Below are 24,195 nucleotides of genomic sequence, written 5' to 3'. Positions count from 1 at the left end.
CTGCTTAGAGCCTGGATTAAATTAGGCCGTTGTTTATAGGGCCTAATTCAGCCAAGGGCAGCCAGATTTCCTCCAGATGAGCCACCAACCTGGGCCACGGGCTCTTGGGAAAAGTCCCATCCCTGGGGGCCTTGCTTCTGGAGAGTTGGCTCTGCTCCCTGAGCTCCCTGGGGGCACTTCCTCCAGCCTGAAGTGGGGCTGCTCAGCTGTCTGGGGGCCTGTGTGGCTCTCCAGAGGTTTGAGGTGACCGTGAAAGAAACGACTTAGAAACTGTCCAGTTTGGATGGCTTAGCTAAGTGGTTAGGCTTACCAGTGGTCTTTTTTTTTTTTTTAAGATTTTATTTATTTATTTGACAGAGAGAGACATAGTGAGAGTAGGAAAACAAGCAGCGGGAATGGGAGAGGGAGAAGCAGGCTTCCCGCAGAGCAGGGAGCCCGATGTGGGACTCGATCCCAGGATCCTGGGATCATGACCTGAGCTAAAGGCAGATGCTTAACGACTGAGCCACCCAGGCACCCTTACCAGTGGTCTTATGTGGCGAAAACTAGCTGGTACCACCAGCATCTGGAGTTTTAGGAACAAAGAACAAAAGTATATTTCATCAAAAGGCTTGGAAAAGAAACCACGACTAGTTGCGGGGTTTTGGTTGTTGTTTTTAAGATCTTAGAAGCCTGGGTTGCCTCTAGGTACCTTAAAAAAAAAACACCCCAAATACCAAATTACAGTGTGCAGAGGCCACGGGCTATGCAGAGAACACAGCATATGCTATACAAACACCGGATGCTCTCCCCAGGAGAGACTCCTATCCCAAGTGTCTCCCTAAGCCACACGCTTGTCCTTGTGTTCAGGTTACAAGAAGAGACCTGGGGTAGGGAATCAGGCCATGGGAGCCACTCTGCCACTTGGGAGGCCAGGGGCTGCTGATGGTGGCCAGCAAGAGCCAAGAGAACAGGCCACCCTGTTCTTTGTGGATAGCTCCTCTCCACAGCTGCTCTGCTTCTCCTTACAACAGCCTGGGGCCACCTGCGGAAACCAGACCAGAGACTCCTAGCGGCCAGCCTCAGATGAGGGAGGCTGCACGCTCCGTATGAGATTGTGAAAGAGGACAGTAGGGAAAGGGCACAGGGCTGAGGGCTCCAGGGGGATCAACTGGCCACACAGCAGAAAAAGGGGGTGAGCAAAACCTCATCCTGCAGTCTCTGGTCTGGTTCTCCAGGGTGTTACGTGCCCCAAGTGTGAGTCCCTGGCTCTCTGCTGGCGTCTCACAACTGGTCAGGGCTCTCCCAGGGTCTGAGTCAACACAGTGGGCTCTGTGGGCACAGGCTCTCCGGAGTACCAGGCTGGGTGGCCACTACCTGCACAACTCTGGCTTCCAACATGAACTGGAATAAGCACCCATACTACATATGCACATACATTAGAAGTTTCTCCTAGGTCAGAAAACCACCAGACAAGAGGGGATCTGTAACAGCCTTTCTTTAGATGGAGGACCTAACTGGGAGAATGGGGAGTAGTTCTAAGAACCTGGAAGAAGCATGCTGGGGTAACCCAGGGGGGCTTCATGACTGGGTTCTTCTGTGTTACTCAAGAAGATGGGCTCACCCATGACCGTCCCCCAGGGAGGTGCCTAGGAAGCTGACTATGGGATTTTACCTCAGATAGCTGGGCACTATTTCAGCCCCGCTGAGGACTCCTAACTCATCCCAATAATAATGCTCTGAGAGAAGCCACAATCTCAGGGTTCTACACAGCAGAGAAGGGAGGCGGGTACGGAGGGGTTTCTCCAGTTTGCCCAGTGAGGCCAAAGCAAAAACAGAACCATCACGACAACAAGACTGGATAGGGATAGGGCAGAAGTCTAGCGAAGGCTCCAACTAAGCCCTGCCAGCCCCAGCCTGCCAGAACCTGGCCGATTCCTTACCGATGAAGAGGGGTAGGGATGCGAGAAGCACACAGTAGCCTGCCCAAGTAGACTCTGATCCTTACCCTTCCTCATCTTCCACTTTAGCCATGTTGTACTAAAAACTGAAGTCTGGCCCTAGCAAAGAGACTGTTGTGATAAAGGAGAACTGGAGAGGGAGATCACAATGTGAATTCCCAAGGTGCACAATTCCCTCTATACCATGGGGCACCCAGAAAATCTGCATAAGCCCTGTACTTCCAACCAGACAAAAGGTGGGGCTTCGCTCAACACACTGGGCAAATCCACCATGGTTTGACTTGGTTAATTTTCAACCTTTTCCTCTCCCCTTTGAAGTGCAAGACCTTACATACGCAGGACTGAGTCTGGGTATGTGGCCTGCCGGCCTTGCATGCTGCAGCTGGGTGACTGCTGTGATTCTTGGTATGATCTGGGCCTGTGAGTCTTCTAAGCCCATCCTCCCTGCTTCTCTGTGCTGTCAGTCTGGCTCCTGGCCCTCTCCTTTCTGTGGGTCCTACCTTCAAACCACTCTATGATTCAAAGATGAACTGCCAATCAAATGCTTCCATAATGAAAGACCTAATCACTCTACAGCATGTGTACATTCAATGAGCCTAACCAAGACCTCTGTTGGCCATGCTGGGAAGCTGCAGCCTAAGAACAGGCCCAAGCCCAGTGTGGAGGTTGGGTGACTGGCTAGGTGATCTTGGCAGTGGGCCCCTGGTTGTTTTGGACTACTTAGGACTGTGCAATGGAGCTTGGGAGCTTGGGAGCAAAGCCGATAGAGGCTTCCCAGTGGTCCTTAACTCCAGCAAGCCAAGACAGAGTAAGTTCTTATTCTATAGCCCAGGGTTTCTCCCAAGTATGGTTCATGAACCATGTACATCAGGATCAGCTAGAGCTGTTTGGTAAAAATGCAGATTCCTGGGCCCTGCTCTAGACTGAATGAGTCTGTGATGCTTGGGCTCAAAAAAGTCTACATTTTAAACAAGCTCTTCAGATGATCCTGGTGCAAGTTTGCGAACCCTTGCTGGAGAATGACTACAGTTTGAAAATGGCTCTAAGTACTCCAACCAGTTCTGCTAAGCCAAAGACCAGAACCTGAGAACAGAAATGGGGAAATTACATCCTTCTGTGGCAGATTACACAGCTGTTACTTGACTTCGCATCCAAGTGCCATGGGATGAGACGGACGCAAAGGAAGGGGGAGTGTAATGCATGTTCACTGCCTCTTCCCCAGGCATTATCCTTTCAGCGGTCCTGGCTGGCGTTCTTGGCATCTGTGTTGTCCTGGCAGTGTCCATTTGGCTTTTCAGAAGAAAGAAAAGGTGAGCTGGTTTTGGTTCAAAATGGCATTCGGGTAGCTTATTTGTCCATGAGGACTGATCTGTTTGGGAAGGCAGTCTGTAGAATGAAGAGCCCCCAGCACCTGTACCAACACTTACCCTAGTAGTGCTGTTTCCTAAACACCATGGCCCCCAGCCTCCTTTGCATGAGACACTGGATCATTATGCTCAGAGGTGGAGGTGTGTCCACCAGCCTGCCGCCGTGGCTAACACCTTAAGACAAGTCTCTTGATTTGGGGATGGGGAGGTCCCATTTGCCTAAACATAAGCAGCAAGGCTGTCTTCCTTCTAACATCTTTACATCTGTTTTTTTTTTTTTTTGTCTCTGAATCCAAAAAGAAAAATGAAGGGAAATTTTTTTTTTTTTTCTTTTTTTTCCCCTTTCAAACACCGGCTTGTTTACTCAGGCCAACAAACCCTCTGAGAGAGCTGAATGAGACAGGAGGAAGATTTTAGGCCGGAGCCAGGTCAGCTGTTTGCTAGAGACCAGGTAACGTCCACGTGATGCCTCTCATGAGTGAGGTAGATGGTCAACCTCTTGCTAGAGGTATCAGGGTGCCCACCCACAGCCCAATGGAAAAGGAGAATGATGTGCCTGGCGCAACAGCACGGGCGGGCTCGAGCACAGGGCTGATTCAGACACACAACGACCCACCAAAATGAACAGGTTGCTCCAAGAAAACTTAGCCTCAGGGAGTGGGACTCGTGCCCGGAGGCCTGCACACCACCCGCTTCCCTTGCTTCGAGACATTAGAAATCAGACTGTCATGGTTACCTACTTCCACAAGTGGAGTTTGCACCTGTCCTGCCCATCAGACATGTTTCATGTCGCCCTGGGAATCTGAGGGGTGAAGGGGTCGCTGGGAGGGTGGGTGGGATGGGAAGGTACAAAAGGGAGGAGGGAAGGTGGAAGGAGAAGAGAGGCTGCAAAGCAAAAGATTTAAAAGCAGGTGAAGTTTAAAATCCCATCTAGGAGCTGGGGGCGGTGGGAGCCCTGCGGGAGTGGGCAGGTGGGGAAGCGAGGCTAGTGGCCATCACTTCCCGTGCAAGTCACTGAGCTCCACATCATCCTTCCGGCGCTTGTGGGTGAAGAGCGAGGTGACCGGGTAGAGCTTTGCCTTGACCTGGAACCGGTAATGGAACTTCCATTAGCTATTAATGGCCTTTGCTCATGTTTTTATTGTCATGTTTGGTTTTTCTAAAACCAATTTATTTTTCTATAATGTATTAAAAAAAATTTTCCAGGAATCCTGTTATGGAATCAAAGGTTTAAAGTTGGGGTGGTAATGAGACCTTCTTCAAAATGCCGGTCTACTATCATCAGCTGTTATAAGAGAACAACTGGAAAATGAACAACAGGTTCCTTTTTGGTTAATACTTTATTTTGGGGGCATTCCTCCCAAGACCATCAGAACAGGGGAAAGGTCCCCACAAGAAGAATCTGACCCCTAAAATTCATCTCATTCCGTAGCTGAGTCAGGCTGTTCTCTGCTTGTCTCTTCTCTTTAACTGAGACTTGTGTGTTCTTCTTGTTCCAGTAGCAAAAAAGGTGACAACAAAGGAGTCATTTACAAACCGGCCATCAAGAAGGAGACTGAGGCCCATGCCTGAGGCCCCAGAACTCCCAGGCACATCCAAGGAAGGACTTTGCTTTGGACACTACACACTGTGGCTCCCTAGACATTTGAAATACCTGAGGGTTCTCTGAAGCTCAACCCACAAATGCCCCAGACCCATGGGGGGCCTTTAGGTGGGTGCCCTGCCATCCTGATGCCACGGCCACTGCCAGTATGATCTGTGGATGGCAAGAACTCGCCAAAGAGGCAGGAACTCTGAGCTGTCTGCTTCATCTGTCTGAGACCATGAGGTTGTCTGGATTCTGGGGCCACAAACCAAGTCACCCACTGGGGGCTGTGATTGGTTTGGTCAGAAAACACTTTCATCCAGGGATTCACTTGAGTGTGGTTTCAAGGATCCTGGAAATTCTGCCTCTTGTCCAAGCTTTCAGACCAGAATGTGTACTATCTGCTTAGATTTTGCTTTTGAGACTCAGTTTCTTTCCTCAGGGAAGGGACTGTTTTCTTCCTCTGATTTCTTTCTGCTATGACAAAACTTTTGGTCTGACCTTACACCTGGGAGGAAGAATGATACAGGAAGGGTCAAGGCATCAGAGACAAAAAGAAAACAAAAGATATTCTTTGAAACACAGTAGAGGCATTTCCAAAGTCCTGTGCTTTGGGTCAAACGCATTGAATGGGCCCAGAGAAACAGAATGAGAAGACACATAAGGCCTGGAGGCACACACTTCGGAGTCAGAACTGGAGTCAGAAGTTGTCAAGTCTTAAGTGTGAGGACAGAATATTAAGCCCAAGCCCAACCTCCTGTCAGCGGCGCAGTTATGCTTTGTACTTCACAGACTTTATAAATAATTAGGCTATTCCTTGAAAAGTGTTGTTACTTTCTCTCTCCTAGAGTAGACACGAGTTCTGAGATGACCCAAACTGCTTTTGAATCTAGAGGAAATACGCAGAAGCAAAATCACTGAAGAGCTTTTTCTCTTGCCCAGATTTCATTTTGGCCACTTCGGTGGTGTCCCTACTGCCAATCTAGAATTGGGATGTACCTATTTCCCTGACTTGGAGGATGTTGAGTCATGGCTTGGTTAAAATCTGTTTTCAAGCTATGAAAGCAGGAAGTTATCTGTGCAGGGTGGGGGCATCATGGTATGTAGGGACCAATAATAACGGAATGTTACAAAGATGCTTCATGATCTTCTACCCAAGCCACAGTTTCTGAGAAGACTTAACTCTTTAATAGATGTAAGAGCCCCTTGGAGACCAGTTAGTTCCATGACTGAGAAGGAGCCTCCACCACCAACTTCTCATGGCCGGCACCTTGCAGTTCACAGAGAACTTTCGATTCCTGGTCTCATTCTGACAGCATGGAATGTCCTATCAAAGCACAGGTTTCTTTATAACATCTTTTTCCTTCTACTCCTCCCTCTCACTCTGAGAACAGTCTTCTCCCTTCTCTACCATCATGACTTTTTGTAGTGGTGGCAAGCCCCATGGCTTTGTAGCTAGTTTGCTAAACAGAGTTACAGAAGACCTAATGAACACTCAGACATGTGTGTGCACAGGATCTTTGACAGCCTCGGAGCCTGGGGTGGCATCTTCACCTTGCCATTAGCATGCCTGATGCTGATCAAATGACAGCAGGGACAAGCCTCATGACAGAGCATAGTGAATTAGGTGATGCTTCCTTGGCCTTGGCCCAAAGGTGCCAATCAGAAACCAACATAAATCCAGAGTCCTGGGACTATCTCTCTACCTTTTATGGACAAATTTTGCAAGAAAACAACAAGATCATTGTAGCTGGCACAATGGCTGTTCATAAAAAGGGAGATTGACTAGGCCATGAAAACAGTGGCATTTTCTCCTGCCCTGTGGCTGAGATAAAGCAAAGCTAGGGAGGCAGGCAGAAGGCTCCAAGAATCAACACTGTCAACTTCCTTGCTAATCATTATGGGGCTCCTGGGGACCAAGCTTGGAAACTGGGAAGCCTTTCCTCAGGTTCTCACTCATTCCACCAACACCAGTCACCACTGAAGGAAACCAGCACTGTGGCGTGTGAAGTTCCTCTGCCTCACTTGCACCCCGTAGAAGGCCCAGGTGCTGTGCTGGGTGCACTATAGGTACAGATCACAAAAACAAAGCCCATGTGGGAAAAGGACAGGGAAGGCCCTGGCTTCTTTGTTTCTTACTAATGGGAGAGTTTGAGTCTCTTTGTTCTGTTTCTTTAGGATCATCTGGTAAAAATAGTAAAAATTTATACCTGTTTCCTTAAGAGACATTCTAGGATTTTGCTGCATTGACTATTAATCCCATTTCAAGTTCAGACCTTAAATTCTTTCCCCCTTCACTAAACTCTCTGAAGGCCTCCTGAGCACCACTGGGAAGCACCAGGGTCTACAGCATCCCTCTGTCCCTGTGCCTCGGATGGACCGTAGGCCACTATGATGATGGTCTGTTTAGCACTTCTGTATTTATTGTAAGAATGATTGTAATGAAGACATAAACTATAAATATGAGAAATTATAAATAAAATGTTTTTCACATCAGACTGATTTTTTTGGAGGTGAGGTTCAAGCATTATTGTTGGCAAAGCACTTTGTAGTCCCCGGTCTATGGTGACAGGTAACTGATCAGAGTAAGTAATGTCACTTGTCTATAATGTCTTAGCACCTGGCTCCAAAGGAAAATACACTGATGTACTTAATCATTTTATTGAGGACGGAGGCCCATAGTATGTGTAGCCCTGGAGTCACATAGCTGCTTAGCGAACAGAACTGGGAAATCTGGAATAATCAGGGAAAGGCTCAGAGAGAAGGGGGTATCTGAGCTGGGCCTCAAAGAAGAAGTCAAATTTGAACAGAAGGAAGGAGAGAGGGAGGCATTCCTAACTAAGAGGACATGAACATAAAGACTGGGCCTTATGTCTCTCTACTTCACTGGGTATTGCACTTAGAGTATGTTGGAAGCCTCTCTTGGTTGCCTGTTATCTATTTTGGATTTTTTTTTCAAAACATGCTATCATCTTCCATACAATTTTTTATCTAAATCCAGATTTCACATTCTGGTTTGGTGGAAGAGGCAATCCTGTAGAGGTTACAAACAGGCACCATCACTGTTTGTTTATCTAGGAAATCTTCCAGTTTTCACTGCAGTTGCCCAAGGATGGAAACAGATGAACTGTCCAAGGGTAATTTTGCTCTAGTAGGTGATAAAACAGTGGGCCCAGCTTTAGAATAGAAACATTATAAACCGTCCAGGTTCTGATGGTCTCTTCAGTCAGAACACAGGTATTTTTCAGTTCGCCCCCTTTAACATCCTTCAGAGGTAAGGACAGGTGGAGCAAGGCACCCCCACAGTGGCTGTGCAACTCTCATTCCTTTGCACCTGCTCCCATCCCACTGGGGCTGGGGCGGCAGGGGGCGAGGTTGGAGTGAGCAAAAGAAATCATCTGCCCCCCTTTCATACCCTTGCTCCCCATTCCCTGAACTCAAGATTCTTTGGGGCTGATGATCAGGGGCATGTGGTGGCAAGAGCCATGGATTGGCAGGGGAGACTCAAGTCTTTCCTCAGGTTGGCCATTACCTCCTCATGTAAATGCAGCTATATATACAATCTAGAGCATGTAGTCGGATAGAATATAAGACGATACAAAGCGAGACAGGTGAAAATTTAAAGTTATGGTAGCCACACACCCCAAAAAGGAAAAAAATAGTGTCATCAATTTTAGTAATATATTATAAAGCCCAGTAGATCCAAAATACTATAACTTCAATATGTAATCAATATTTTGATATGAGATAGTTTCATTCTTTTCTCTGTAGTAAGTCTCTGAAACCTAGTGTGTATTTTAAATTAACAGCACAGCTCGATTCGGATGCTAAATTTTCATTGAAAATATTTGATCTATGTTTAGGTTTGACAAAATTATAGTGGAAAAAGCCGATTCACATGCCCGAGTTGCTCCAAACATGCTTAAAAGTTTTCCAAAACCTGAACCAATTATCAGCTTTTAAACTGAAATTGATCGAAGTAAAATAAATCAAGCTTTTTCTCACTTTCATCAGATACATCCCAAGTGCTCATAGCCACACGTGGCCAGAGGCCAGCACAACCACTGTGCAGATACAGACCGCTAACCTTCTCCTTTGACATACCCTTTGGGAGGGTTAAACCTAGAAAGCTTTCATGCAAAATGCACCTGAGAAGAAAGCTTTGGGGGCTGATGGATGGGAGATGAGAGAGGATGGGGGAATTCAGGCGGCTGAATATGGAGGATGGAAGAAAAGAGGGCAGACAAAATCAGGCCAAGGTGAACAGACCAGCAGACCTTAGGCACAGCTCCCCCTCTCCTTATACCTCTTCTTGCAGCTCCATGGGTGTTCTCCAGCCCTCCCTGCCCTGGCTATGTCCCTTGGCCAGCCCCTGGGCTCCAGGTGCTCAGCAGTGACTTGACCTAGAGTATTCTGTGCCTTTGCAGGAGCTTGAGCAACAGGCACGAGGGCGCCTGGTTAACTTGTTGGGGGACCTCGCTGCAGGACCCTGGCCAAGTGCCAGGTGCTAACTGTCCCCCTAACGGCCCCCTCCTGATCTCCTCAGGGTCTGAACATTCCCACTTTGTCTCCACCCTTCTGGAGCTGGCCAGCCTGAGGGAGCAAATGCCTGAAACCTGAGTCTCTTGAAATGTCAGCTGAGCTCAGTCCCTCAGTTTGGAAGGAGTTGCAAGTTGCCTTCCATCAAGGGTGGGGAAAAGTTATGAGGCAAGAGGAAAGGAGGCCTCTGCGGCTGCCTGCTGGGAAACTGGGAGTTGCCATCCTCGTCCACACTGTGCACAGCCTGGCAGGGGTGCATGACCCTCTATGGTCCTCTGGCTCAGGCTCAACTATGACAGGGTGGGGAGAAGGTGTGAGGCCCAGACAATGCTGGAGAGGAGGGGCCCCATGCTCTACCTGTGCCCTGTCATTTTAGAATGACTGGGCAGGGATAAGGGCCAAAGTGCTTCATGATATAGAATTATTCACCATAAAAAAAAAAACAACAACAAACTATTAGACCAGGCCAGCATATCGTTATGACTGCAGGTCAATCAGGGATTCAGTGAGTCTCCCACTTGTATATTCTAGACTGCACCTTCACTCAATTATCCCACAACCCAAGGCAAGAGGAAACAGAGCCTTTATAAGTGGGAAACCAAACAAGGGCTCTGGCTCTGGGCTAAGTGAAGGTCTCACAGCTCCTGCAGCTCTCCAACCCTCAGTGACAGGATGGGGTCTGCCCTTCGCAGCTCCAGTGACATGGAAACATCTTGGAACAGAATTTTCCATGCTTATCTCAATCATGCCGCAACCTCACGAAGCCCCAAAGGCTAAAGACACTAAAGGCATTTGTGCCAATGATTTCTGGAAAGTCAACAACAACCTCCTGCCTCCAATCTGCTTAGTAATATTAAATCCTGGCCTCTGTTCAGGAAAAGTCTGACCAAAGATTACCAACTCCAAGTAGACAAAGGAGTCAGCTCAGCTCCTGGGATGTTACCCTCACCTCACCCTCAACAAACCAAATATGTCCCAAGGATACATTCATTGAACTTTCTCTATTCCTAAGGCTGAACTGGAAAGAAGGAACAAATACACACATGCACACACTCTATAATTCCATTTGTATAAAATTCTAAAAAGTGCAAAATACACTATAGTGATATAAAGCAGATTGGTGGTCGCCTAGGGATAAGGTGGTCGGGGAAGGTGAGGGATGAAGGGATTACCAAGGGGGTACAAGAAATTGGTGAGGTGATGGATATGTTCATTATTCTGACGGTGGTGATGGTTTCCCCCACATAGGTCAAGACAGTTCAAATTTTACACTTTAAATATGTGTCATTTATCTTACACCAATTATCCCTCCATAAAACTATAAAAAAAGGAAGAAAAAGAAAACCCCCTACACACAGCCAAATGACACCCTGCCCCGTCCTGGCATTTCCATTGAGAGCTTATCTCCTGATCCATCTGGAAGAAGCCTGGCTAGAACTGGCACCTGCCCTGGGACCCACCCTGTGGGTGGGAGCCCAGGAAGGAGTGTGATGTCTATTCACATGGTCAGCTATGACCTCTTGATACTGTAAGTGAAAGTCATTATTTCTGCTTGAGTTCACTAGTTTCAAATATTAACTTTTAATTATGTGCAATGAAGACAACAAACACAGGGCTATGGGTTCAAGGGCAGATTTAGATCTCTATAGGAACTCTGTGTCAGTGATGGCAGAGTCTACTGGCTTCTCTGCAAGAATCAAGGACTCCTGTGGTGAGGCACGTAAAAAACATAACCAGTGAGTTCATCTGCTGAAACTCGTTCCCCAAGCTACCTAGACATCCAACAACAGAACTCATGCATCTTAGCTTCTTTCCTTCCCAGCCACCCAACAAATAACCATTTGAAAAGTTTTCCTAAATGAAGTATAATCTTCCCATGGAGAACAAGCATGGTTAGGAGCTTCTCACTTTCCCTGGGTGAAATCAGAATTAATCTCCTGTGATACTGTGATGTAGTAAGAAATATGTATTTGGTATTTGTCCCCAGTTCCTGGCACAGAGCTCCCAAATATTATTCATAATAAGCCCCTTTAAGGTGTACCTAAGTTTATGCTAAACAGGTGATGTTTGGAGGATAGGGGGCTGGTTGCCAGAGGAACCAGCCATGTGATTAGAGGGCTGGAACTTTCAGCCCTACCCCCTGACCTCCAGGAGAAGACTGGGAATTGAATTCAATCGCCAATAGCCAATGATTTGATCAATCATGCCTACATAACAGGACCTCCAGAGAAACCCTAAGCAATGGGGTTTGGAGAGCTTCCAATACATGGAGGTACTGTGAGGGTGGTGCACCCAAAAGAGGGGATGAGAGCTCTGTGCCCCTTTCCCATACCTTGACCTATATATCTCTTTATCTGGCTGTTCATCTGTATTCTTTATAATATCCTTTATAATAAACCAGTAAATATAAGTAAATGTTTCCCTGAGTTTTGTGAGCTGTTCTAGCAAATTATCAGACATGAGGAGGGAGTCATCAGAACCCACAATTTATAGCCGGTTGGTCAGAAATACAGGTGACAGCCTGGGACTTGAAACCAGCATCTGAAGTGGGGGCAGTCTTGTGGGATTTAGCCCTTAACCTGCAGGGTCTGTTCTAACTTGGGGCAGTCGGTGCCAGAAATGAGTTAAATTGTAGAATACCTAGTCAGTGTCCACAGAGAACTGAATTGGGTGGTGTGGGAAAACTCACACATCTGGTGTCAGAACAGCATTTTCCTTTATCTCTCTTCCATCATTCAAAGTAATTTCCAACTGACCTCCTTTCTCATACCCCCTTATTCAAAAGCATAAATATAATGAATAACTACTGTCTGCTGAGCACAGATTAAGTGATGGGGATTCAAACATGATTCAGAGAGTTCCCATATTCAATGATAAATGGTATAATCTCATTTGGGGAAGCAAGCCGAAACCACTAACCATAGTATATAGAAGAGCAGCCTGAAAACAAGACTATGTGCCCATCAACAGAAGAACGGCTAAGCAAATTATATATCCAAAAGATGGAATGCTATTCAGCAAAAAGTTGTAAATTATTGATAAACAAAAAACATGGATGAATCTCAGAAAATTATGCTGGATGAAAGAAGTCAGCCACAAAAGAGTACATGTAGTGGTATTCCATTTATATAAAGTTCAAAACAAGTGAAATTAATCTATGGTGATAGAAGTTGGAACCAGCGGTTGCCTCTGTGGAAGGCGGGGTGGATTGACTAGAAAGGAGCGCAAGGGATCCAGCTGGAGATCTTGATAGGGATGGTGGTTACACATGTGCATCCATTTGTCAAAACTCATCCAATTGTATACTTTAAATCTGTCCATTTTATTGTATGTAAATTATTCCTTGATTTAAAAACATTATGCTAAGGGGTAACAGTGGACAAAGCCACTTGCTTTGAGTCTAATCAGGAACGATTTCACAAAGGGTAACATTTGAGTAGGACCTTGAAGGAGGGATAGGATGCTTTCTTTCAGGTTGGAACTGAAGACAAGAGCAAGTATGTGGAGGTATAATAGAGATCTCAGGGATGTGCTTGAGACTGTCTGGGAGAGGAAGACAGGGGATGGTGGGAGGCAGGAAAAAGTGGTTGGGATCAGACTGTGAAAGGCCTTGAATGATGTGCATTTTCTAGTAAGGACAACAGAAATCACGGAAGCGCTTAGAGTATAGTTTTATCTGATTACATAAACAATGTATGCTCATTAAAAAAATACAAATAATATATCTATAAAGCCAAAAGTCCCCCCAATCCCAAAATAAGCATTGCTAACAATTTAGTTTTATCTTTCCAGCCTTTATGTGCCAGTGTGCATACTTCGATATTTTTAATAAAATGGACTAATAGAATACATATTGTGTGCTCCATAAGGGCTAGGATCGTGCCTGTCTACTTTCACTTTCACATTCTCAGTATCCAGCACAATGTCTGGCCTAATGACAATGGCCTGGGGAATGAAAGAATGATCTATACCTTGCTTTTGTTTTCTAACATGTTCCAAACATCCTCGTTCTTTTTAATGGCTATAAAGCATTCTGTTCTTTGAGGCAAAGCTCTACTGACAGACATTGTTGCAAATTCCTTACCATTACTTGAATATATTTCAATAGGATAAATTCCTAGAAAAGGAATTGCTGGTTCAAAACATGAACATCTCAAAAAAATTTTTTTTCAGTTGGTTCTTTTTTTAATTTTATTATGTTACGTTAGTCACCATACATCATTAGTTTTTTTTTTAAGCTTTTTTTTTTATTTATTCATTCGAGACACAGAGATACAGAGAGAGAGAGAGAGAGACAGAGAATATGAGCAGGGGGAGAAGCAGGCCCCTGCTGAGCAGGGAACCCGATGCGGGGCTCGATCCCAGGACCCTGGGATCATGACCTGAGCCGAAGGCAGACGCTTTAACTACCTGAGCCACCCAGGTGCCCCACATCATTAGTTTTTGATGTGGTGATCCACGATCCATTGTTTTCATATAACACCCAGGGCTCCATGCAGTACGTGCCCTCCTTAATACCCATCACCGGGCTACATCTCAAAATTTTATAGATATAATGAATTATGCTAAATCACCACCCAAAGGGTTGTACTAATTTGCTTTCTCACAACATGCTGCTTCCACCATATGTTCAACAATCCTTGATATTATCAATCTTTTTCATCTTTGACAATCTGATAATCTAAAAATTATTTGCTTGTTTTGTATTTCTTTTATTAATAGTTTAGCATTTTACGTTATGTTTATTGGCTATTACATTTTATCTGTGAATTATCTGTTTATGTCCATGGATCACTTCACTAAATCAATCTTTTTTTATTTATAGAAGCTTCTTATATATTACAGGTGGCAACTCTTTGGAGTATAAGCCATAGGTATTTCTCCCAGTCTTCTTTGTTTAGGGTATCTTTTGCTGTTTTAAATTTTATGCAGTCAAATCTGTCCATTTTTTCCCTTTGTGATTTATAATAAAGTGCTGAGAAATAGTCTATCCACCTTAAGATTATAAAACTACAGCTGACCCCTGAGCAACACAAGTTTGAACTGGGCTGGTCCACTTACTGGCAGACTTTTTTCAATAAGCATATTAAAAAATTTTTGGAGACTTGCAAGAATTTGAAAAGCTTGTAGACAAACTGCATAGCTGAGAAATATCAAAAAAATTAAGAAAATGTTAGGTATGTCATGCATAAAACAGATGTAGATACTAGTCTACTTTATCACTTATTTCCATAAAATATGCACACATCTATTATAAAAAGTTAAAATTTTCAAAATTTAGGCACATACGAGAAAGGTAAACAAACATAAAGATGCAGTATTAAATCTTCACTGCATAAAATTTACTGCAGTACATACTGTACTACCATAACAATTTCACAGCTACCTCCTGTTGCTATTGAGGTGAACTCAAGTGTTGCAAGTATCCGCTTAAAATGCTGTGTGATAGTAATCATCTCTGCATGACCAATTCACCTCTCCAGTAAAATTGCATCTCACAGTAAAAAGTGAGCTCTCCCATTCTCACATATTTTCCATTATGTTCAGTGCAAAACTGTAAACCTTGAATAACACTATGGGACCCCTCTGCAGTGCCACTAGTGATGCTGGAAGTGCTCCTAAGAAACAGAAAAAACAGACATTACAAGAAAAAGTTGAACCGCTTGATTTGTACCATAGTTTGAGGTCTGCAGCTGTGGTTGCCTGCCATTTCAAGGTAAATTAATCCAGCGTAAGGACCACTGTGGCGGGGGAAAGGAAATTCATGAAGCCATCACTGCGGTTATGCCAGCAGGTGCAAAAACCTTGCACTTTTTTGCAAAATACCTTTATCTTGTATTGAAAATGCAGCTTTTATGTGACTGCAGCATTGCTGTAAGAAAGGCATTCCTGTAGACTCTAATATGATTTGAGAAAAAGCAGTCATTATATGACAACTTAAAGCAAAAGGAAGGTGAAGGATCTAAAACTGGAGAATTTAATGCCAGCAAAGAGTGGCTTGATAATTTTAGAAAGAAGTTTGGCTTAAAAAGTGTCAAAATAACAAGAGAAGCAGCTGCTGCCAACCTAGAGACAACAGATGAGCTCCTACTCACCATTAAGAAAATCACTGTTGAGAAAGAATATTTACCTGAACAGGTTTTTAATGCAGACAAAAGTACCCTATTCTAGAAAAAAAAAATGCCCCAAACGACATTTCTTTCTCTTTCTTTCCTTTCTTTCTTTCCTTCCTTCCTTCCTTTTTCTTTCTTTCTTTCTTTTTCTTTCTTCTTCCCTTCCTTCCTTTTCTTTCTTTTTTTTTAAAGATTTTATTAATTATTTGACAGAGAGAGACACAGCAAGAGAGGGAACACAAGCAGGGGGAGTGGGAGAGGGAGAAGCAGGCTTCCCGCCAAGCAGGGAGCCCGACATGGGGCTCGATCTCAGGACCCTGAGATCATGACCTGAGCCGAAGGCAGACGCTTAACGACTGAGCCACCCAGGTGTCCCCCAAAAGACATTCCTTAGTAAAGAATTGAGCACTAGGATTTAAGGCAAGAAAAATAGGCTAACTACTGTTTTGTGCAAATGCAGTCAGCTTTATGGATGAGGACTGTCCTTATATATAATGCTACTAAGCCCCAAGCCTTGAAAGGAAAAGATAAATACCAGCTGCCAGTCTTTTGGTTGTATAAGAACGCCTGGATGATGAGAACTCTTTTTCTGGATTGGTTCCATCAATGAGCCTGAAGTCAGGAAGCACCTTGCCAGTAAGTGATTGCCTTTTTTTTTTTTAAGTTTATTTATTCTTTTGTAATCTCTACACCCAACATGGGGCTTGAACTTACAACCCCAAGATAAAGATTTGCATGCTCCTCCGAATGAGCCAGCCAGGTGCCCCAGTAAGTGACTGCCTTTTAAAGTTCTTTTTTTTGGTGGGGGTGGGCAGAGGGGCAGAGAGAGAGAGAGAGAATTTTAAGCAGGTTCCATGCCCAGCACAGAGCCTGATCAGGGGCTCGATCTCAAGACCCTGAGATCCTGACCTGAGCCAAAATTAAGAGTTGGACACTTAACTAACTGAACCATCCAGGCACCCCTAGAGTTCTTTTGATAGTGGACAATTTTTCTGGCCACCCAGAACCCCATGAGTTCAACAAAGAAGGTGTCAAAGTGGTTTACTTACTTCCAAACACAAACAATGTCTCTAATTCAGTCTCAGATCAGGGGGTCATAAGACCTTTAAGGCTCATACCATCAACATTATGGAAAAGAATCCTGATAGGGAAAATATCATGAAAGTCTGGAAGGATCACACCATCAAAGATGCCATAATTGTTCTAGGAAAAGCCATGAAAGCATCAAGCCAGAAACAATAAATTCCTCCTGGAGAAAACTGCCCAGATGTTGTGCCTGACTTCACAGGATTTACAACAGAACCAATCAAGGAAATCATGAAGGAGACTGTGGATATGTCAATAAAGGTGAGTTTCAAGATATGGATCTTGGAGAAACTCAAGAGCTAATACACATCACATCAGAGGAATGAACAGATGACTTCATGGAGATGAGTGCTTCGGAACCAGTGCCAGATGATGAGGAAGGAGACACAGAAGAAGCAGTGCCAGAAAACAGGTTGACAGACAATCTGGCAGAAGCGTTCTGATGATTCAAGACTGCTTTGACTTCTACATGGACCCTTCCACGATTCAGGCACTGAAACTAAAGCAAATGGTGGAAGAAGAATTGGTACCATATAGAAACAGTTTTAGAGAAATGAAAAAGTCAGACAAATTATGATGTATTTGCATAAAGTCACACCGAGTGTGCCTGCCTCCCCTCCTGCCTCCTCTACCTCTTCCCTCACTGCCACCCCTGAGACAGCAAGACCAACCCTTCCTCTCCCTCCTCCTCCCCAGCCCACTCAGTGTGAAGATGATGAGGGTGAAGACCTTCATGATGATTCACTTCCACTTAATGAACAGTACTAATCATCATGGCATACAGTCAATAAACCTAACTGTTGTGTTTGCGTCTTCATATGAAAACCTACTAACTGCAGGACAAGAACTGTGTGAGACATTTCTGTGTCACCATTACCAGCATCACGCAAGGGTTTATCACAGAGAACATCGTGTATGGGACTGATATGGAAGTGGACAGCCCATCCTCACATAGGCGTAAGGTGAGTGATAGTTAATATAAAATTAACATTGTGTTAGTTTTCTGTTTTAGAACTTTGCTTTCAAGAATTACAGTATGCCTCTCATAATTGGAGAAACTGCTTATCAGCCTATCATCACAAGTAGTTTTTTTTTTTTTTTTTTTTTTAAGATTTTAGTTATTTATTCATGAGAGACAGAGGAGCAGAGAGAGAGAGAAGCAGAGGGAGAAGCAGGCTCCCAAGGAGCAGGGAGCCCGATGCGGGACTCGATCCCAGGACCCTGGGATCATGACCTGAGCCGAAGGCAGACGCTTAACCATCTGAGCCACCCAGGCACCCCATCACAAGTAGTTTTTTAAAAAATATAACAATGTTTCTAATACTGTATTATGAATAGGACTATAATACTGTATGCCATAAAAATTTTATAACAATTCATTCAGTAGTGTGTAGGCTAGGCTACCATAAAGCAATCTTATTGATTACATAAAAATATGATTACCATAAAGCAATCATATTGTTGCTTCTTCATTATCAGTGCATTGTTATTCACTATCCATGAGTTGTTATACCTGAAATAAATATAACCTTTTCACATTATCTTTTCAGTTTTGATGTCTAGTGTTAATACATATAACATCTACAGTGTTTTTGTATCATATAAGAAAATACTGGGGCACCTGGGTGGCTCAGTTGTTAAGCGTCTGCCTTCGGCTCAGGTCATGGTCCCAGGGTCCTGGGATCGAGCCCCGCATCGGGCTCCCTGCTCAGTGGGACGCCTGCTTCTCCCTCTCCCACTCCCTCTGCTTGTGTCCCTCTCTCGCTGTGTCTCTCTCTGTCAAATAAATAATCTTAAAAAAAAATATTGATGTATATACTGACAAGACTATTCATCTTGTAAACACACAACATAGTGTTAATAAATATAGTACAGTACTATAAATGTATTTTCTCTTGTGATTTTTTTAAAGATTTTTTTTTTTAATTTGAGAGACAGAGCTAGAGATGAGGAGGAGGGGCAGAGGTAGCAGGAAAAGCAGACTCCCCACTGAGCAGGGAGCCTGATGAGAGGCTCAATTCCAGAACCCCGAGATCATGACCTGAGCCAAAGATAGATGCTTAACCAACTGAGCCACCCAGGTGTCCCTCTTATGATTTTTAAAATAACATTTTCTCTAGCTTACTTTAAGAAAACAGTATGTAATACATGTAACATATAAAATATGTGATAATCATCTATTTATATCAGTAAGGCTTCCAGTCAACAGTAGGCTAGTGGTAGTTGAGTTTTTAGAGAGTCAAAAGTTATGTGTATATTTTCAACTACACGCAGAGTGGGTAGGAGGATCAACGCGACTAACTCCCGCATTGTTCAAGGATCAACTGTATTCTAATTTTTTTTTAGTTCTTTTATAGTTTCACTTCTTGCATTTGAATTTTTAATCTTTACATTTTGTTTTATAGAAAAAGCAAAATAAGGACCTGGTTTTACTTTCTCCCCCTCAAATATAATCAAATAAAACATCAAATAGCCCATTTATTGAATAGCTGATTCTTCCTGTTAATTTGAAATGTCATTTATGTTCTATACTAGATTTTCATATATACATGGGCCTGCTCTGGAATCTTCTATCCATATCCATTATTGTAGATTTGTGGTATATTTTGGTATCTAGTAGGATAAACAGAGATTTATTTTTTTAATTAACATATAATGTACTATTTGTTTCAGGGGCACAGGTCTGTGATTCCTCAGTCTTACACAATTCACAGCGCTCACCATAGCACATACCCTCCCCAATGTCTATCACCCAGCCACCCCATCCCTCCCACCCCCCACCACTCCAGCAACCCTCAGTTTGTTTCCTGAGATTAAGAGTCTCTTATGGTTTGTCTCCCTCTCTGGTTTCATCTTCATTTTTTGTCTCTTCCCCTATGATCCTCTGCCTTGTTCAGAGAAGGATTTTAAATATGCTTTATTCTCTGAAAGCAGCATTGTATCAGCCCAATCTAGACTAGGTAAATTAACAAACAAAACATAAGTTTATCACATTAAAAAGTTTAAATATTGATATACTGGGTATTATTCTTTCAGAGTGTGTTAAATAGACATTTAATATGGAGAATTGCCTTTTCTTTCGTGACATCTTGTTCAGTTAAAACAGAACAAAAAGTTTTGTGTATAATACTGATTCTGTATTAATTGCCGGTAAGCACATTGTCAGTAAACATATACATTTTGCAATTCTTTTTTTTTCCATGTTGCCTTGATTTTACTTACTGAACGTAATTTTATATCTGTTGACTCTAGTAAGAACAATTCTGGGTTTGTAATTTGAATGTCTGTCATCACATTTTCATAATAATTCATTTTTGTTGTATTTTACAAAAGTAGTGATCTGTGATGGATTAGAAAGTTTTTTTTTTAATGGCCTTTCACTATAGAGTTTGAGAAGCAAACTAGTTCTAGAGAGCCAACCAATTTCAATTTCCAATTGTTTGCTGCTATAAACATGATTGATTTGTGTCAAAAATTGAGTCTTATTATCCTATAACCCTGCTAAATTCGCTAAGTAGTTCCAGTCACCTTTTTGTAGTTTCCTTAGGACTTTCTACACCAATAATTTATATTATCTGAAAATAGAGAATTTATTTCTTCCTTTCCAATCTGATGTCTTATTTCCTTTTTCTCGCCTTTTTTGTACAGGCCCTTAGGACCTCCAGTACAATGCTGAATCAAGGTGGCGAGTATGGACATCCTTGCCTTATTTCCAATCTTAGTGGAGAAAGCATTCAGTCTTTTATCCCCATTAGGTATGGCCTTAGATATAGGTTTTACATAGATGTCTTCTTTTCATGTTAGAGAAATTCCTTTCTAGTCCTAGCTTGCCAAGAGTTGTTGCTGTTTAATAAAAAAATGAGAAGTTAGATTTTGTCAGAAGCTTTTTTTGTATCTATTGATATAATCATATGTTTGTTTTAGTCTGTTAACATGCTGAACTCAATGATATTTATATGTTAAACTAATCTTGTATTATTGGGACAAACTCCATTTGGTCACATGTATTACTGAATTCAATTTTCCAAAACATTGTTGAGGATTTTTACATGTATCTACATGAGAGAATGGTCTGTAGTTTTATTTTTGTTTTCATTTATAATAAAATATCTTTGGCTTTGTTACCAAGTAATGTTTGTTAACGCTCATAGAATGAATTGGAAAGTGTGCCATCTCTTCTATTTTCTAGAACAGTTTGTGTAGAATTGGTATTGCTTCTTTCTCTTTGGTAGAATTCTCCAATGAAGGCTTCTAAGAATTTCCCTCATGAAACTACAAATTCAATTTCTTTGATATAGGGGATTTCTAGTTAGCTCCAACATGTAAAGAGCTTGGAAATTATCACTCCCATCCTTACAACAAGAAAACACTAAACAAAATAAAAATCAATAATCTTGCATCTGTTAGAGAACTGAGGTCTCAGGTCAAACCACCACCCTGAAATCTGGAGATAGAGGTGAATCCAGAGAGTCACAACTGAGATTTGCTTGCCTAGAGCAGAAGCCACTAGAGCCATAAATCCGTAGGGATACTTAAATGCTAATTTTGACAAATTGCTGGAGTCTGATTGTGGAATAGCATAACAGTTAGAAATTCCTAAGACTAGCACACAATCTTAGGAGGCTCACATTTTTGTAGGTTTTACCGCCAGGAACACTACCAGAATCTCAGAATCAATCCTCCATGGCTCTGGCAGGGTAGGGGTAAGAGCAATCATTGTAAAATATGTCCAGTGCTCTCCATAACAAAGACCTACTCTCCAGAGAAAAAGATCTTATAAGAGCCTTATCCTATCTAGGGGAAAGGGCATTTCTTCCACTCTAGGCCCCTTTGTCTTTCCTTTCTTATGGGGGTAAAAAGCTAAGAGACACTTAGTCTAAGGATGCAGGCCCACTAAAAAAATTGAAAAAATTTTTTTTAGAGAGAGAGAAAGCATCCGAATGCAGGGACCAGGGATGGGGGCACAAAGGGAGAGGGAGAGAGAGAATCTCAAGCAGGCTCCACGCTCAGCGAGGAGCCCAATGTGGGGCTCGATCTCAAGACCCTGAGATCATGACCTGAGCTGAAATCAAGAGTCGGATATCCAAAGGACTGAGCCACTCAGGTGCCCCTAAGAAACTGAAATTTAATCTTAAGATTATAGGACACATTCTTTCTCTTACATCTTACTGTCACACCAATAGATTTCCAACATAATAACAGTGGATTATAGCTGAAAGAGCTGTAAGACACAGACTTTTTTTGATGAAGAGCACACAGGGAAGCCCAAAGTCAAGGGAGCAGACAAAAACAAGGCCACTAGAGGAATCTGAAGCCTCTGGTACTGAGAGCTGCAACAAACATTAAATACACTCCAACTCTTGCCCAGATTAACATAAAACTTACACTAAAACCCTATTTCAGTTCCTGTTATTCAATATATGATGTCCAGCTTCTAATAAATAATTATAAGGCATGTTAACAAGAAAAAACATAGTCTGAAGGGATATTCAGATTTTTAATTTCTTCTTGAACTTTTTTTTAAAGGGACTTGTCCATTTCACCTAAGTTTTAAATTTATTGGCATTAAGTTGTTTTTAATACTCCATTTTTATTTAATAAATGTAGTATCTGTAGTGCTAGTCATAATTTATACCTTCTTTTTTTCCTTATCAATCTGGCCAGAGCTTTATCAGTTTTATGGATTTTCTCAAAGAACCAGATTTTTGTTTTATTGAAATTCTCCATTGTTTTTCTGCTTTCTGATTTTTGCTCTTCTCTTCATTACATCCTTTCTTCCACTTATCTTAGCCTTAGTTTGTTCCTCTCTTTCTAGTTTAAGTAGAAGCTTAAGTCATTGATCTTAATATCTAATATAAGCTAAAATTAGTGCTAAAAATTTCACTCTACTCCCTCAGGTACTTTGCTTTGGCAACTATCCCCCCATCTCCTGCATCATCAATTTTTCCCTTTCCACTGAGTGATTCCCATCTTTACACATACATGCTGTTATAATGATTTATTATTGGGGGGGTAGAAAAACACTCTCTGTTGCCCCCTCATCCTCCTCAGGCTATCATCCCTTTCCCCTACTATATTTATAATGGTTATCTGTCCTTGATATGCTATGTCTTATGTCCTTATAATATACTCCATTTAGGTATTCACCCCTACACTAAAATTCTACCTCTCCATATGTAATCATCAATTCTTACTCCTCATCTTGCTCATTATTCAACAGCATTTGACATACTTTCCCCTCTCAGGCCATCACACTCTCCTGACTTTCCTTCTTTCCTCAGTGGACAACTCCACTTCCCCTTTCCAACATCTCAATTGGAGAGCCCCAGGGTTCAGTCCTCAGTCCCACCTTTTCCTCTGGATCTATATCCATTACCCAGGTGCCTTTCGTCTACTGCTAAAATTTCAAGTATCATGCACTCAAGCTATTCTATATTATTTCATAATTGGTAATACATTAGGTAATATTTATGTGTTCTAATCCAGGCAGTTAGATTGTATGTTCCCGGAAGATAAAGATCTCCACCATTTTGTTCTTTTCCATCCTTTTAAAGTATCTAATACAGTGTTCTGTGCATGGTAGGCCCTGATTAAACACTACAAACCCCATCTCCGATTTTGCTCAAGCACTGAAAAATGAATGGTTTTACTACTAGGTAGAAGAAGAATTTACAGTGATCCACACTTACACAGCAAGTACCTCCTATTACTGAGTCTTAAAGCTGGGACCCCTGCTCAGGGCTCAGCATCTATTATGGTCACCTGAGAATGTGTCAAATCCTTAAAAATTCTTTTACTGCGACTGAATCCATAAGCCAGTTGAGTGGTTGAGTGGTTCATCTATTCAGCATTTTCAATGAGGTGAAGATAAACTATGTACTTCTTTCCACTGGAGGTTTCTCACATGTTGAGGCTGGACACAGGGGAAGTCCTTGTTCCAACTAAATACCAAACAAACAACAATTAAACTAGAGCCACAGTTTCAGTGGGGAAGGGCCAAACAAATTGCACACAAATCTGGGCTGTTACCTAAGAAATGTACACCTCTTCCACTGGTTTACAGGGAGGACTAAAAAGCTCTTGGTCCCTGAGGATATTTCATCTAATAACACAGTCAAGATAAATCTAGAGCAGCCTCATTTCAAACCAGAGTGAACAGGCATCACATGGTTTGAGTTTCAGGCCATAACAATTCTCTATATAGCCTGTCGGTAAAAGCCAAGCTCAACCCCTTCACTGCACTGTCTCCACACCAAGGGGAGAAAAAAACAAAAGGACTCCATGGGTTGCTCAGGGTCACTGGGTAAAAACTAAACTCTACTCTCCTTGTCAACCAACTGCCATCTTTAGCCACTATTATGTGATATTCTATAAATTCCCTGTTTTACAATTACTTAGAGTAGATTTTTCAGGGTGAGTTTCCAGGATCTTTGAGAATAATCTTCCACTTGGTTTGAGACATCTCAAAGAACTTCTCTGCACCAAACTGTTTCTGAACACACAAAAATGAAATAGGCCTTATGAATTTTAAGGTAACAAAGATTTCTCTTTAAAAAGTCTCAGAG

General features: G+C 42.6%; 2 protein-coding genes across 9 annotated transcripts in view; one reads left to right on the top strand and one right to left on the bottom strand.

Moving 5' to 3' along the window:
• The window catches only part of CA12 (carbonic anhydrase 12), a 55,755-nt gene extending 48,365 nt beyond the window's left edge, over window positions 1-7,390 (top strand). For 2 of the 4 annotated variants that reach the window (XR_003608625.1, XM_028100278.1), the window contains 3 exons: window positions 3,163-3,250; window positions 3,676-3,758; window positions 4,807-4,882. Coding sequence is in view for 3 of the 4 variants with exons in the window: in XM_028100278.1 (XP_027956079.1) it covers window positions 3,163-3,250; window positions 3,676-3,724 (137 nt within the window). In the remaining variant the exon portion in view is untranslated. Of the gene's footprint in view, window positions 1-3,162; window positions 3,251-3,675; window positions 3,759-4,806 lie in introns of all 4 variants that reach the window. The other 2 variants (XM_028100279.1, XM_028100277.2) reach the window with 2 other exon arrangements.
• The window catches only part of APH1B (aph-1B gamma-secretase subunit), an 80,078-nt gene that overhangs the window by 21,994 nt on the left and 33,889 nt on the right, over window positions 1-24,195 (bottom strand). For 2 of the 5 annotated variants that reach the window (XR_015768559.1, XR_003608626.2), the window contains exon 7: window positions 23,393-23,571. The exons of 1 other annotated variant lie outside the window; for it this stretch is intronic. The gene's annotated coding sequence lies outside the window, so the exon portion shown is untranslated. Of the gene's footprint in view, window positions 1-17,067; window positions 17,130-19,429; window positions 23,572-24,195 lie in introns of those variants that run through there. 2 more of the 5 variants (XM_028100282.2, XM_028100280.2) reach the window with 2 other exon arrangements.

The sequence above is a fragment of the Eumetopias jubatus genome, unplaced genomic scaffold (genome assembly GCF_037043125.1).
Source record: "Eumetopias jubatus isolate StellerSeaLion01/CBP00866 unplaced genomic scaffold, mEumJub1_p1.0 scaffold_7, whole genome shotgun sequence".
Lineage (NCBI taxonomy): Eukaryota > Metazoa > Chordata > Mammalia > Carnivora > Otariidae > Eumetopias > Eumetopias jubatus.
The sequence above is the reverse complement of the archived record's forward strand: the minus strand, read 5'-3'. Positions and strand labels throughout refer to the sequence as shown.